This window comes from Trachemys scripta, chromosome 2 (assembly GCF_013100865.1).
Source record: "Trachemys scripta elegans isolate TJP31775 chromosome 2, CAS_Tse_1.0, whole genome shotgun sequence".
NCBI classification, from domain to species: Eukaryota; Metazoa; Chordata; order Testudines; family Emydidae; genus Trachemys; species Trachemys scripta.
Window position 1 is genome coordinate 247,943,269 of NC_048299.1, and position 15,053 is coordinate 247,958,321.

The 15,053-nt window shown below is 40.2% G+C and overlaps 1 protein-coding gene across 12 annotated transcripts in view; it reads left to right on the forward strand.

Annotated features, from left to right (window-relative positions):
* RIMS2 (regulating synaptic membrane exocytosis 2) overlaps positions 1-15,053 on the forward strand; it is a 767,247-nt gene that overhangs the window by 161,484 nt on the left and 590,710 nt on the right. For all 12 annotated transcript variants that reach the window (XM_034763436.1, XM_034763437.1, XM_034763454.1 and 9 more), the window contains exon 2: positions 14,469-14,679. In XM_034763436.1, coding sequence (XP_034619327.1) covers positions 14,469-14,679 — 211 coding nt within the window. The remainder of the gene's footprint in view (positions 1-14,468; positions 14,680-15,053) is intronic.

Genomic DNA, 15,053 nt, shown 5'->3' on the forward strand with positions numbered 1-15,053 from the left:
ACCTGCAGATTTCCCAGGAGGCATATCTGGCATTAGAACTCTGAGTGGGGCCAGGTTCTTTCAATTTGAGAGCAAAAGAGCTGCCTATAGCTTTGATTAAATGTTGTGACAGACCCAGACCAGTGGGGTACAGGAGTCTGGTAGAACTCATCCCAGTTTGTGGTTGGAGTGTGAGGAGCTGAGAGTGAGAGGGTGTGTGTGTGCTGCTGGAAGACTGAGGAGCACAAGCATTATTAGACACCAGGAGGAAGGTTCTGTGATGAGAATCAGGAAGGTGTTTGGAGGAGGCCATGAGGAAGTAGCCTAGGGAGTCGTAGCTGTCATGCAGCTGTTACAGGAGGCACTATAGACAGCTGCAGTCCACAGGGCCCTGGGCTGGAACCCGGAATAGAGGGTGGGCCCGGATTCCACCCAAACCTCCCAATTGACCTGGACTGTGGGTTCTCCCAGAGGGGAAGGTCTCTGGGCCGTTCCCCAACCCACATGGTGAATCTCTGAGGCAAGAAAATCTGCCAATAAGAGCAGGACCCACCAAGATAGGAACTTTGTCATAATGTGGTCACTGGACATTGTCCAGAGTTAAGCAAGAATTTCAGGAATAGCTTTGTTCCATTCCCAATCTCAGCAACCTATCGAAAGGCCGTAAAATCATCCATTATCTGTTTCAGATTAGAGCATCACAATCCCCTCCCCATCCTATTTCTCATCGCAGAGAACTGGGGACAAGCAGAGAGGGGTGCTGTCTGAGTCACCTGAATAACTCCCTAAAGGAGGCTTGTCTTCAAAGTATTCACATTTTACCATCCTCAGACAATTCTTAAATTTTGCAGATGAATGGATAGCTATTTCTTTTCCCAGTTTTGAGCATTACCATTTGATCTTGCAGGGTCATGTTTTAGGATCATAGTAGCAATTATATTGGCTTTAGGGAAGAATGAAATCTCTTCCTAGACAATTTTTCTGATCAGGGTTCTGTGCAGAGATAAAGCTGATATAAACACATGGTGGCATGGTTCCTGGAATATTTTGAATTCAGGACAAATACAGACACACTGTGTCAGGGAAGCCAATCATAGACCTTGGCTGAGGATAAATACCATCAGATACAAGGTAATATCTCAGAAAAATAGTAACAGAAAATAAAGATGGCCATAATGGAGAACAAATGGCATCAGAAAAATAAAAGTCCAAGTCTTTTTTGGAACCTATTGGCAATTCTCATCTCATACACAGCTATATTTCAGTGACCTAGATTTCATATGATACCTATCCTATAATTCTGGATATCCCTTTCATACCTCTTCCATCTCATCCTTTGGCAGAGATCTAGCTCCAAATGTATATTCTCCATTCCAACAACTGGTGAACACAGTTTTCTTTTTAACTTTTAACTTTTAAAAGCATCTTCCTAATTCAGTTCAGGGAAAGGGGTACCAGAAAAAGATCACAGCATCCACCCATGATTCATTGAGGTCTCAGCGCACTGCTCCTTTAATGGATAACTGGCCTGTTCTGGTTATGACCGCCAACATGTCTGACAGGATTTTCATAATAACTGGGAAGACCACAATCAGCCCTACCCCAGAGAGAAATGTTCCTGTTCTGGGTGGAATATGGTTTCCCATCTCTATGTGCACTAGCCATCAAGAGAGAGATGAATAGCAAGACTTATGTAGCAGATGTTGGATTCAAAGAGTGGCTCCAATACCCAAAAATATCTCACTCACAATAAGTCAATATGGTAGGCTAGTGGTCAACCTCTTGACATCTCGAGACACTAAATAAAGTGCCCTGTAGCCTCTCTATATGTCAGGACCCAGGATATGAAGTGATGAATGACATCTTACAAAGCTGGTCAAGGTCCTTGATATATGTCTTCCCACCTTTTCTAGGACAATACAAAAGATAGGGCTATGAAAGTGGCAGTGATAATGTTTAAACCTTTCTGGATGCAGAGGCTATGACTTTCAGGCCTGATTTACCTAGCACTGGATCTTCAGATGTAGTTATATTGCAGAAGAGGACTGCTATTGTAAAGCAAATCCTCCATTTGGGATCAGACAGGTATAAAATTAATACTTGGATTAAGTGATTATCATTGTCCTGGGTCGGACCACCAAAGAAATCAACAAATAGAACTTATTTTATTGGCTGAGACAAAGTCCACAGTTTATAGATTCATAGATTCATAGATTCTAGGACTGGAAGGGACCTCGAGAGGTCATCGAGTCCAGTCCCCTGCGCGCATGGCAGGACCAAATACTGTCTAGACCATCCCTGATAGACATTTATCTAACCTACTCTTAAATATCTCCAGAGATGGAGATTCCACAACCTCCCTAGGCAATTTATTCCAGTGTTTAACCACCCTGACAGTTAGGAACATTTTCCTAATGTCCAACCTAGACCTCCCTTGCTGCCCATTACTTCTGGTTCTATCCTTAGAGGCTAAGGTGAACAAGTTTTCTCCCTCCTCCTTATGACACCCTTTTAAATACCTGAAAACTGCTATCATGTCCCCTCTCAGTCTTCTCTTTTCCAAACTAAACAAACCCAATTCTTTCAGCCTTCCTTCATAGGTCATGTTCTCAAGACCTTTAATCATTCTTGTTGCTCTTCTCTGGACCCGCTCCAATTTCTCCACATCTTTTTTAAAATGCGGTGCCCAGAACTGGACACAATACTCCAGCTGAGGCCTAACCAGAGCAGAGTAGAGCGGAAGAATGACTTCTCGTGTCTTGCTCACAACACACCTGTTAATACATCCCAGAATCATGTTTGCTTTTTTTGCAACAGCATCACACTGTTGACTCATATTTAGCTTGTGGTCCACTATAACCCTTAGATCCCTTTCTGCCGTACTCCTTCCTAGACAGTCTCTTCCCATTCTGTATGTGTGAAACTGCTTTTTCCTTCCTAGGTGGAGCACTTTGCATTTGTCTTTGTTAAACTTCATCCTGTTTACCTCAGCCCATTTCTCCAATTTGTCCAGATCATTTTGAATTATGACCCTGTCCTCCAAAGCAGTTGCAATCCCTCCCAGTTTGGTATCATCCGCAAACTTAATAAGCGTACTTTCTATGCCAATATCTAAGTCGTTTAACAACCAATGAAACATAGGTTCCTCTAGGAGGATTTTATTGTGGGTGTATACTAGTGTTCAAACAAAAAAGTCAAGTCTCTGTACTATAATGTGCTCAGCCTGTTCAAGAAAAGGAATTTTTGTACAGTTCCTAACAATAAATGTTTCCTTAGGGCATCGACCTTATTCCAACTCTGCAAGGTCATAGTACACTACCTTGGAACTTCATTCTGTTACTTACAGTGCTACCCAGATTGAACCTCTATTGGAGATGTCATAATTCTTCCTATCCATTACAGTAGGACTCCTGATGGCCACTATCCCCACTCAGGTGAGCTCTTTTTTGAAGATGGGAGCTTTCTGTAATGAGATCCTGTCATCCTGGGGAGCACTGACGATCCCATGACAGAGTAGTCATATCTCCTGTGTTGATATCAGTAGAGAGCCACATGGCAATCAATTCCTAAATTCATCATGTTCTACATATTGGGTATCCAGCCTTAGCCAATGCCAGTTCCTTTCTTTTGGCAGAATTCTTCACCGTATGTTAGTGCTCAGAGGAAGATGGAAGATTATATTTATATATAATCTACTTCATTTTTGGATGTCCACATTTAAAGGATGATCCTGCTTCCTATTCTAGAGTCATATTTTTATGAATATCTCATTGTAATGGATCGGTGGAGCTTAGCATGAAGAAGAATAGCAAAATATATCTGTGCTTATCTGAAAATTTGCTTTATTTGAGGAATAATATCCATAGATCTTGCCAGTGGTGCTGGAACAATTTGTATAGTGGAGGTTATGAGAGCCATTGAATCAAACTGTAAACCCTATATATGATGGAAACCACTTCAAGCCAGGGGGTGCAGTGGCATCCCCTGCACTCCTACTTCCAGCACCTGTGGATCTGGCCCACCCTGGAGACAAATGGATCATCCAAAACAGATGGAAATTGACATCCGAGGATTTGTTGTCAGGTGTAATTTACAATGCTCTGTGGCAGGAGAAATTGCTGTGCTTTTTCCTCATAGTATATTTAACACAATCTGTAATTTAGGAGCATAGATTTGAATTATCCTGGGTATAGACGTTATTTTAACTGGAGGGAACTTTAGAAGGGGAGGGGAGCATTTTCCTGCTGCCGGTGACTGACAGGTCTAGTTCTGACCCCCAAGCTGCAAGCAGGTGGAAGTACCCATTGTTATGGGTCTGTGGGCCTTATTACTTGAAGGAATAATTTTTCAGGTAAGCACAGGTACATTTTCCTATTCAGCATGTTGCAGGATTGTGTATATAGTACAGAGAAATATGAAAGCTGCTTGACTATGTGAGCAAATTTCTATACCATACTGAAACGAGAACTGTAAAGCAAGAAGGAAAATGGTTATGATATCAGGTAAAGATAGGATAGGGTCTTACTGATACTGTTTAAATGCAGTCGATCCAATACAAGCTTTTATGAGTAGCTTCTCTTTTTAGAATGTTCAGTTATCTGATTCCAAATAAAAGTAGCTCACTAGAGGGTTCTTTAAGAGAGGCATTTAGAATAAACTGATATTGAGATCAGCTCTTAACATAGAAAAATGTCCAAGGGTTGTGGGAAAACAGAATTTCTCACAGTCATCTATTCAGTGTCTCATAGCATATACTCGGCACAGTATTCTTGATTCCTGTATTTGAAAAACAGAGATGATACTTCTCAGAAATATTGTGAGATTAGTTAGTGTTTATATGGTGCTATGAAGTTTTAAAGCAGTAACTACTATTTGTATCTATTCAATTATTACATATTTTGATTTAGATAAAATAGGGAAACTGTCACATATCTTCAATTTATATTAATGGGTTCATTGTAGTGAGTAAAGTTGTGAGTGGGGGATCATTTTTTGGGTAAAAGGAAGATGTAAGAAGGACCAGCCTTAGAAATTAATAACATAGGACCAATTGTTCTAAACTTAGTCATGCAAATAGTCCCACTGAATTTGAATAATGAGAGTAGTATTTTCCCCATAGTTAGTAGCGAATCCCTTGCTAATACAAAAATGTAATTCCTTTAATTGTAATGGCAAAATAAATGGTTTGAATTGCATTTTCACTTTATTTCTAAAGGTCTATTCCTTTTGATTTTCTGGAAGATCTTATGTTATAAAAACAAACGTTGTGTTTATGTGCATACTTCCTATTTTAAAAGTATGAAAACTGACAATCTACCTGGGCACTTTAAAGCCTTGTCTGTTTCAGGAGATCTCCCACTATTTCACAACCACCAACTCCACTGGTGATAGTGCAACAGTAGGAGTTCTGGTGTAGACAAAGCTCAAACCTTTTTTAATTTGGAGTCATCACAACCTGCTCTGGGCAGGGTTAAACAACAAAGTGGTAAATACTCCTGAGCCGTGTCTACACTAGGACTCCTAACATTGCCCACACCTATCTCCTGTTCATTAAAAGGAAAACCATCGAGATAAGAACAATGCTGTCACAGTAGTAAAAGGATAGGGGTTACTTAATAATTGAAAACTCTCATGAATGTTGTAAATGAAGTGGAATGAACTCATTCTAATCATGATACTGTAATGTCAATGAGTGTTAAATTTCAGAGCTAAAATAGAGTGACCTAGTATTTTGTACACATTTATTTTAGTCGTGGCAAATAAAGTGTTACAGAAAGTTAATTTTGCATCCAATAATAAAGGCAAAATATCTTTAACGCAGCAACTTTGTAGTATTTTTGTTCTTCTAATAACATGGTCATAAAGGTTATAACTAGCTAATGTACAGCTACTGATGATGCAAATAAAGTAACTTGAGTGACTTGTCAGAAATATTATCTCTGGTAGAGAGACTCTTCATAAATGTAATAATGTTTCAATGTACTTAACAGCCGGTGACTGAGTTAGTTATTCTTAAAAGTTCATTTTGTAAATATTGTATGCCTCTTAAAAGTAACTGTTACTTTAACCATTGTGCAAAGTAAATAAAAAATATAACTAACTAAAACAAGTAAAACGTAAAACTGTGGCCCTTTTATATGGGGAAGCTTACAGATCTCTGATAATAAAGCAGTAAACCGTATAGTTGTAAGTAGTGAGGCTAAAGTTTTAAAAAGGAAGGTCTAGTCCAGGGTCGGTAACGTTTGGCACGTGGCTCGCCAGGGTAAGCACCCTGGCGGGCCGGGCCAGTTTATTTACCTGCTGACGCAGCAGGTTCAGCCGATCGCGGCCCCCACTGGCCGCGGTTCGCCGTCCCGGGCCAATGGGGGCAGCGGGAAGCTGCGGCCAGCACATCCCTCGCCCGCGCTGCTTCCCGCTATCCCCATTGGCCCAGGACGGCGAACCGCGGCCAGTGGGGGTCGCGATCGGCTGAACCTGCCGCGTCAGCAGGTAAATAAATTGGCCCGGCCCGCTAGGGTACTTACCCTGGCGAGCCGCATGCCAAGCGTTGCCAACCCCTGGTTTAGTCACTTAAACTGCCAAGAGAGAAATTGCTGCATTTATCTGAAATAAAGTTTGATTGTTTAAAGTTGAGGTCAGTGTAAAATTCACCAACACAGGCTAAGACCTTCTAAAGCCTGTCTAGTTAAGACCCTGCTTTCTTGATTGCCAATATTCATGTGATTACTGAATTCAATACGGTGAATAAAATATAAAAGGATCAAAAAGATGTAAAATTATACATTTACAACTTTTACAACTGCATAATGTTTTTATTATAAAACACTTAAATGTGACCAGTAAAGTGTGTGTGTGTGTGTGCAGGGGACAGGGAGGACATACAGTAGTGGTCATAGAAGTAATCAAAATTAGGATTTATAAAAATAGGTAGGAAGCAATACTGAAAATATATTGATGCCATAAGTATGTCCTCATCTGTGTTCAGTTCTGGAGACCCCATCTCAAAAAAGACATAGAAAATAGAAAGCACCTAAGGAAGGGCCTTTTACCTTGTTATTCCAGAAGGATCCATTCACCACATGAGAGGTGGTGAGATGTTGCACACACCAATGGTCACACTACATGGATGATACCCAGCTGTATGTCTCATTTTGCACAGACAAACCAATAACATCATAAAGCTGTAAGAATGACTACAAGGCATCAGCTCTTGGATTAAGAATAGCTGGCTCAAATAAATCCATGCAAAACTGAGGTGAGGCTGTTTAGAAGGAGAAAATGCTTTGAATAGTTGGATGGGATTCTGTACTGCACTTCAATTGAAGGCATCAGCCCTCCCTTCCCAAGTAATCAAAGTGGTGTTAAGCCTTGGGATTCTATCCAACTTTATCCCTAAATCTAGATTATTAGGGTGATAGACTGACAATATCCTGGACAAACCTTATGGAATTAAGATAAACTTTATTTAATTTAGTTAAACCTTACAGAATTAGGTTTAATACATTTAGGGTACGTTGTGCTAAAAATGCAATTATGTACCTATTATTGTGGAATTGTCTGTAACTCCTCCAGGAGGAGGGGGGTGCACATGTAATTTCTTGAATGATCAGCCCTTTGAGAGGTTGGTATATACTAGTTCAAACTCCAGGGACCAACAGACAAAGAAATGATTTTTAAATAGTCTGGTTTTAATCAGTCTCAGGACCTTGTTTCTGATCCAGCGAATGGACAGGACCTCTTGTCCATAGAGGGCCCCAGCCCTTAGGGATGGGTTGGAACAACTTGGTCTACAGAAGCCCCATAAGGCTCTGTGCTTGCTCTGAGCTAAAGCCATGATGAACTTGATATCACAAAGAAACCCCTTGGTGATGTGTTGAAGGACTGCTCCTGTCAGAGCCAATGTTAGGGTTGGGTTGATCTCTGGTAAGCGTAGTAGCTTCCATGTGGGTTCTTTTATTGTTTTTAATACATTTTCTCTGTAGTGCATTTACTTTAACAATAAAATAGGCTTTTTAAAAAAGAGCAGTGTGGTAACTGTAACTATGGGCCGTCACACTGTTAACAATCTCTGAAGAGAAAGCAAGCAAGCCTTCTTTGGCAGCCTATCTCTGCTGGGAATAACACAGTGAAGGCAGGGAACTGTTCAGCATGGAGATACCCTCATCTGGAGGGAGTGAGATGTTTGTCTCCACCTAAGAGAGGTGATGGCCAGGGGAGCCAGAAGCCTGAGTGTGGGTGCCCTTACTGTACCATAGAGGGTGAGTACAGATGCAGTTGACCTGAATTGTGACCATCGCTTAGCTTTCAGTTGTATATAAGCCATTAAGACTTTTTCCACTTGCAGTTTGCTAGGAAACTCTAATCCTCCTTCCTAGAGAAGGATCTGGCCAAAGTGATCCATGTGCTTTGTCACCTCAAGTCTGCACTACTGTAGCTCAGGGCTTGTCTCCACAAATACTGCATTCAAAACAAGCTAGAGTGTGAATCTACCATGCACTGACTGACCATGTGGAACCTGCTGATTCACACTAACAGTTCCTTAGTATGCTTTGATGTACCCCGCTTTCAGTAGTGTAGTAGTAACAAAAGGAAATGGGTAAACAAATTTATACTAATCTCCGTATTCCCCAAATGAGAAGTGGATAAACTTTGTTTACCTACATTTACCCTCTACTACATTACTGCCCACTTTGAAACAGGAGTAGATCAAAGGTCACTAAGGAACTGTTAGTGTGAGTCAGCACGGTTCACACAGAGAGTGTGCGGCAGGCTAATGTGGGATAGAGTCACACCCTAGTTTGCCGTGATCTAAATGTTTATGTAGATAAGCCCTCACTGTATCTGGAACTGAATGTAAATGTAATGAAAGTACAGCTGCCCACCTCTTCAGTGAAACAGATTGCCGTGAGCACATTGCTTCTGAGCTGTGATTACTTCACTTTCCTCCAATCTACTTTCATTGCTTTTTTAAAGTTTTGGTCCTGATCGTCTTCAGAGGCAAGAATAGTTCAGTACTGTTACATCAGCAACCCACCAAGACAATTCCTTTGGGACAATGCATCTTACAAACATCAGGATGAAGCATATGAATCTGGAAATAATGTATTTTCAGTCAAGAGAATTGGGCTATGAAACGAGCTTGCAGAGTGTCCTGAAACTGGCCAGATACTGGAAGATTTTCTATTTAGATGAAGCATTTTAATCATAACTAGTATGATGATTATTATCTAAAGAGAACAAAAATTCTCCAGGAAGAGCCTGTCTTATCCAGGGAGAGAAGAGCAGAAAACTTCTTGAAGTCTATTAGGGACCACATATTACATTTGCATGGTCAATGCTTAGATAATAAAGTAAGAAGTGCTATTGAGATCTCTAAGACAGATACTAAAGGGCTAGAGGTGGATGGCAAAATACCTATTGTCTTGAAAACGCATCACACTTAAATGCTGCCGGGGAGGGGGCAGGGTTTCCATTAGCTCTGCCACTGCTTCAACCCAGTCCCTAAGCTTTTCAATATTGCTCCTCCATTTAAAATTAGATTTCAGTGTTGCTCAACTCCCATAGTTCAGGAATCTAAAAAATATCCCCATGTAATTTCAAAAATTTTCCTCAGTGAGAGAAAGCCATTACTTCCACGTTTCCCACTCAGTGCCCTACTAAGCTCTGCTCATGAAACAACTCATTCAGAAAAAGATAAGATTTCATCATTATATCTTAAGCTGAAGAATTCAGAGCCTAATTCCTACAGCCAACTTGTTAGGGAAGACTTATTCTATTTTCAGGCAAAATCCTGTGTAGTATTTGTCTTAACTTCCAAAGTGCAGTAGTCCAACCAATAATACAGAGGCCATCACCTGACACTTCTAACCTTGCCAGTTACTGTCTGGTGTATAACCTCCCTGTTCTAAACAATTAACTCTAAAAGCTAGTAAAAATAGTCCTAAAACCACCAGTTAGCTCTCAGCATCTTGGATGTCTCCCAGTCAGGCTTCCTGCCAAGGCCTGGGATTGATATAGCACCTACTGGTCTTCATCAAATAAATCTGAATTCATTCCACTGGATCTCTTTATGGCATTTGATACTGCTGATCGCTGAATTCTCCTCTCCCCAAGAGGCTACAGAGTCTCTGAAAACATGCAGAAGTGGCTCAAGTCCTTTTCTCAGACGAAACTGAGGGTCTCAATAGGTAACTGTTCCTCTGCCTTCGGAGCCTTCACCTTCTGGAATCCCGAAATAATCAGTCTGTCCTGTTTTCCATCTTTCAAAGTCTCTCTCCAGATATTCAAAAGCCCGCTGTGGGCATGAAACAACCTACCTAAGATAGCATCTCTCTTCACAGCCACAACCCTGACCTTTTGTAGTTACATTCCACTGAAGCCAAAAAGCTGTTGACCAGTCAGATGGAGCTCATGAACTTTACAGGAGCTGGATCTAAACCATGAAACACAAGAGAGAAGAATGGCCACAACTTAATGCAAATCTCACCTCTTGAACTTAGCTTTCACACAATTGATTCTTCACGCAGATACATGACAATCCCTCTTCTTCCTTACAAAAATTCTATTATTTATTCACATTTACTCTTATGTGTGTTGAAAACATGGGGGGTGGGAGAGTGAGAAAGTTTTTGGTACTACTCAACACTTGGGCAGTGGTCAGACACTAGGTACTTATACAGTCCCATCATCATAGATGCGTAATGATCTGTTTTGGGGAAGACTTCTATTCATTTTTATTGGGCCCTTTCTGGGAATATGCTTTCCACTCTACACTTCTCCCTTTGTTTTTTTACTCAAAGCTTATCTAAAAATGGTACATAAGCACTTTCAGATTCAGAATTCAATGAACTTCTCCTTGAACTGATAAAAGCACTAAAGTCAGTTGCTGATGAAATTTTAGATACTACAGTGATGTGATCATATAATTCAAGACTATCATAATACATATGCACAAAGAGGCCAAATTAAGTTTGCCTGTGCAACCTTAATTCTGACATCTACTAACTTTTGAACATTTGACTTGCAATTGTAATGTTCTTGTAACATGATCTTTTTGGATGTAATACAGGTCTGTCGCATCTTATGCGCATTTAACATGCGTGAATTCAGCTTTACGCGGTTGGCAAAAACAAAAAAAAGAGAAAAATAACAATTTAAATACTGTACCTGTAGTGCGGGCGATTCCGCCCGCCATTACACTCTATGTAATTTTGACTATACGCGGTTTGCGCTTTACGCGCTGACTGCGGAATGTAACCCCAGTGTACGTACGATGAGACAGACCTGTATTCTATTTTTATAAAAACCTGAAAAATACCAACAGCAATTCTATCATTGAACCATATTTCACCCCACATGAGTCATCAAGAGGATCTGGACCTTTTATGCACAGCACAGACTTCTTCCATTTGAATTATCAGAGTAACTGATAGCAGGAGTAGGCTGGCATCCTCTATGTGTACCAACCACTACATAATGATGAAACACCACTTTGTCAGTTCCTGCCTCCATCCCCCATTCTACCCATCCACTACTCCCACCCCCAGCTCCTGCCTCCTTCTCCCTCTACATCTATGCAGTGACCCAGCCCTCAGCTAGGTTATGCCTACTGTGAGGAGAGGCAGAGGCAAGCAAACATAATGGCTATAGCCTTACATTTTAAATTGTAAAAAGGAAAAGGCCAGAAATTAGACAGGAACAATAATATAAATAATAGAGTAATCATATAATATAAATAATATAAGGTAACATTAAATACTTACAAACATCATAAACTATAAATTACCATCACAATAAAAGTAGGTTTTTCAACAATATGTTGGTTTTCCTTTGTATAGCTGGGAAGGCTGAGAAGCAGTAGAGAGCTACTCCTGTAGAATTCCAGAGGATTTTTTTTTCTTCTTTTAATAAGCATCTGACCTCTTAACTAAAATCCCTTGTAGCTGTTGGATATCAATTGAGATATATGCAAATTCCAGTCTACAATATGCAGCCTCAGCAGGTATGTCAGATACCTAGTCATAAAGTCACTAGCCAATCAAATCAAAATCTTGTTTCATAATGGCCATTTGTATGAGACTGTGTACAATACATTATATATACTATAATATTATGTAGTAAAACTATCCAGTATTTATGCATTGGGTATGACACTCACACAATTGCCCCTCCCCTTACACTGTCCATATATAAAATGTACATAAATGTATAGCAATGTCATTGCAGTGTTGTGAGTTACAGGAGGGGAGCAGATCTGAATAAGCTGGCACCTCCTCGCGGTGCTTCCACTATCCATGTCTTTTAAATCCCATTTAAAAAAAAAATAAAATATTCATTTTTAACAGTTTTTGGTAGGGTATTGATTTACTTGCTGACTCAGCAAGATTGTGTATCAATCATCATCGTCACCTCCTTTTTTCCCACATCAGGGTTGGGTAAGGCTGAGGTAATGAGCAAATTCCATCCATTGAGCTGCCATTTGAGCCTGTTGGAGGGTTGCCTAGATGGTTTTATATACTGTGTTATACCACTGTATTATACCTCTTTGGACATCCACAGCCTCTCTCGCTGTGGACTCTTCCATAGAGAACCATTTTAGGTAGTCAATATGGGGTCATACTAGCAACATGGCCAAACTATTATAGTTGGCACCTTTTTAAAGATTGTAGTCACACTCTGCACATTCGGTCTTTAACAGGTGTCATCGTTTCTTAGTCTGGTTAGCCTTGTCAAGCCTAGGATATGATGGAGGCACCCCACATTTCAAATGTTTGTGGCTTTTGCTTCAGATGCTAGCAAATCTGCCATGTTTTCATTGGAAATTCCAGTGGGAGTTGTTGATGACGGCCTAAGCATTATCTCCTGCTATGTGCTTCCTATGCCTACATCAGAGAGTTCTTGAGCAAACGTATTGCCAGGGAGCAGGAAGCAGTGAAGTGGAGCAGGTCATTCTTACTCATGCCTAGAGAGCCATGGGATTTCTGTGGGATTTCTCAGTGTATCTTGTGATATATACTTTTTATAGTAGTATGCTTCCTTTTACCTTCTCAGAAGCATGATCAACATGACCCCAAAGAGGATGTTCTGGGAATTCCATGTCATTGACTCCATAGCATTTTCATAATAACTTTTCCATTGCTGCAGATTTTCCAAAGAAGGGGATGATATAAGCTATTGTCTGATATTTGCTCCTCCCAGCCAGGTTCAGAGAATGAATAAGAATTTTCCTGTAATTACTGCTTGTATCTGTTGGAGGTGGTTGTGGTGCTGGGTACCAGCACTGAGAGCAGTGCACTCTTCTGTAGTCTTTCCTGTACTCTCAGTGCAGCTTTTGCTGGTCCCCAGGGAGTGAAGACGCAATGAAGGAAACAGCCTGGCACGAATGCAGGGGGATGAGGAGCAGAGTGGGGACAGCAACCTGACTCTCTTTAGCTTCTAGTAACGTCTCCATATTCCCCAGTCACCCCTGTCTATTTCCAAGCTCCATTTCTGCAAGGTATAAGGGATAGTCTCATGTCTCTCTCTGTGCCCTTCCCACTGTTACAGGGCACCCTAAAGGGGAAATAAGTGGCAATTTTGCTAACATTCAAAAATTATGAGTCAGGCCCCTTAAAATGATGAGATTTAATAATAAGAAAATGTGCAATTATTTTTATTTGCCATCTAATTTCTGAGCCCATAGGTACGCGCAGGTCAGGTTTTCAGCTTTCTTCAGGAACTCTGAGGGCTAGAGACTTAATTTTTTTTAACATTAAAACTGAGAATCTCCTGTAATCATTTGACTCCAGGAGCTGAGGCTTTAAGAAAAAACAGCCATCACAAAACTCAAAATAAAATAGTGAGAGTTGGCAATACTGAGATAATGATAACTCCTCACTGGTAAGAAATGTTATGTATGGAGCTGCACAATACTTGGATGCTATGTTTGCAAGGCATGTGTTTGTTAAAACATTTGAGAATAATTCATCTGTATAGCAGTAGTGGGAAAAGCAAGGTAAATAATGTAGGCATATTAAGTTATGAATGGTGAAAATAGGGAAAAGGGCACCTCGAAGAATCAAACCAGACTTTCTTTTACATAGTAATTACTAGTTTGTTAACAGCTAGCCCTGTCTTTCTGATTTCACTGTGAGGATGTTCCACTGCTGTTATGTCTGCCAATAGTTGGTTACACACTATAGGAGCATTAACTAATCAGTGAAGTCCCCTTTACAGTATCTGGACTTACTGTGTATGTGTTTTGCACATGATCACAGATGAGACTCAAAGTAAGCCCCTTATGTTTAGTCCTGTTAAAATGGATGATAAAAGGTAGAACTTCATGTAACGTATGAAGTAAGTGCATTATGTATGCAATCAATTAATTTTTTTCAGCTTTCTCTATACTGTGGTGGTACTTATTTAAATTTGTTTTGAAAATTGATGACCACGTTTATGCATGAACCTTGTCTATATAAAACAACTTTTCATTGATCTGTTTTCTTCTGCAGGAAATTGCATCAACAATTTGAAATGTATAAGGAGCAGGTGAAGAAGATGGGTGAAGAATCACAGCAGCAGCAGGAGCAGAAGAGTGATGCCCCCACATGTGGTATCTGCCACAAAACAAAATTTGCTGATGGCTGTGGCCATAACTGTTCATATTGCCAAACTAAATTCTGTGCTCGTTGCGGAGGAAGAGTGTCTTTACGCTCAAATAAGGTATGGAATTTGTTTAAAATAAGTATCACTGAATTTTCATATTGATGTTGCTTAATGTAACGTGTGATGTAATTTGGTAGAGAAGTTCTTTGAAGATTATTATTGTAATTTGTCCACAGTTAGTTACTTTAGTTATTGGAAATATATCTGCTGAAAAAATGGCTCCCGAGGACATACCTGTGCCTGTCCACAAGTTCGGTATCTGTTGTTCAGAATCATTAGTAATGCCTTATGGTTATTGCTCAAACAATTTTTCCTTCAAGGAGGAAACTGTTTTAGGATATATTTAGGTCGTTGTCCCTTTGACAAAGAATCTTCATTAGAACTCTGGTCCACCTGTGGACCAGTGAATATTGCTTTTAATTTAACACATA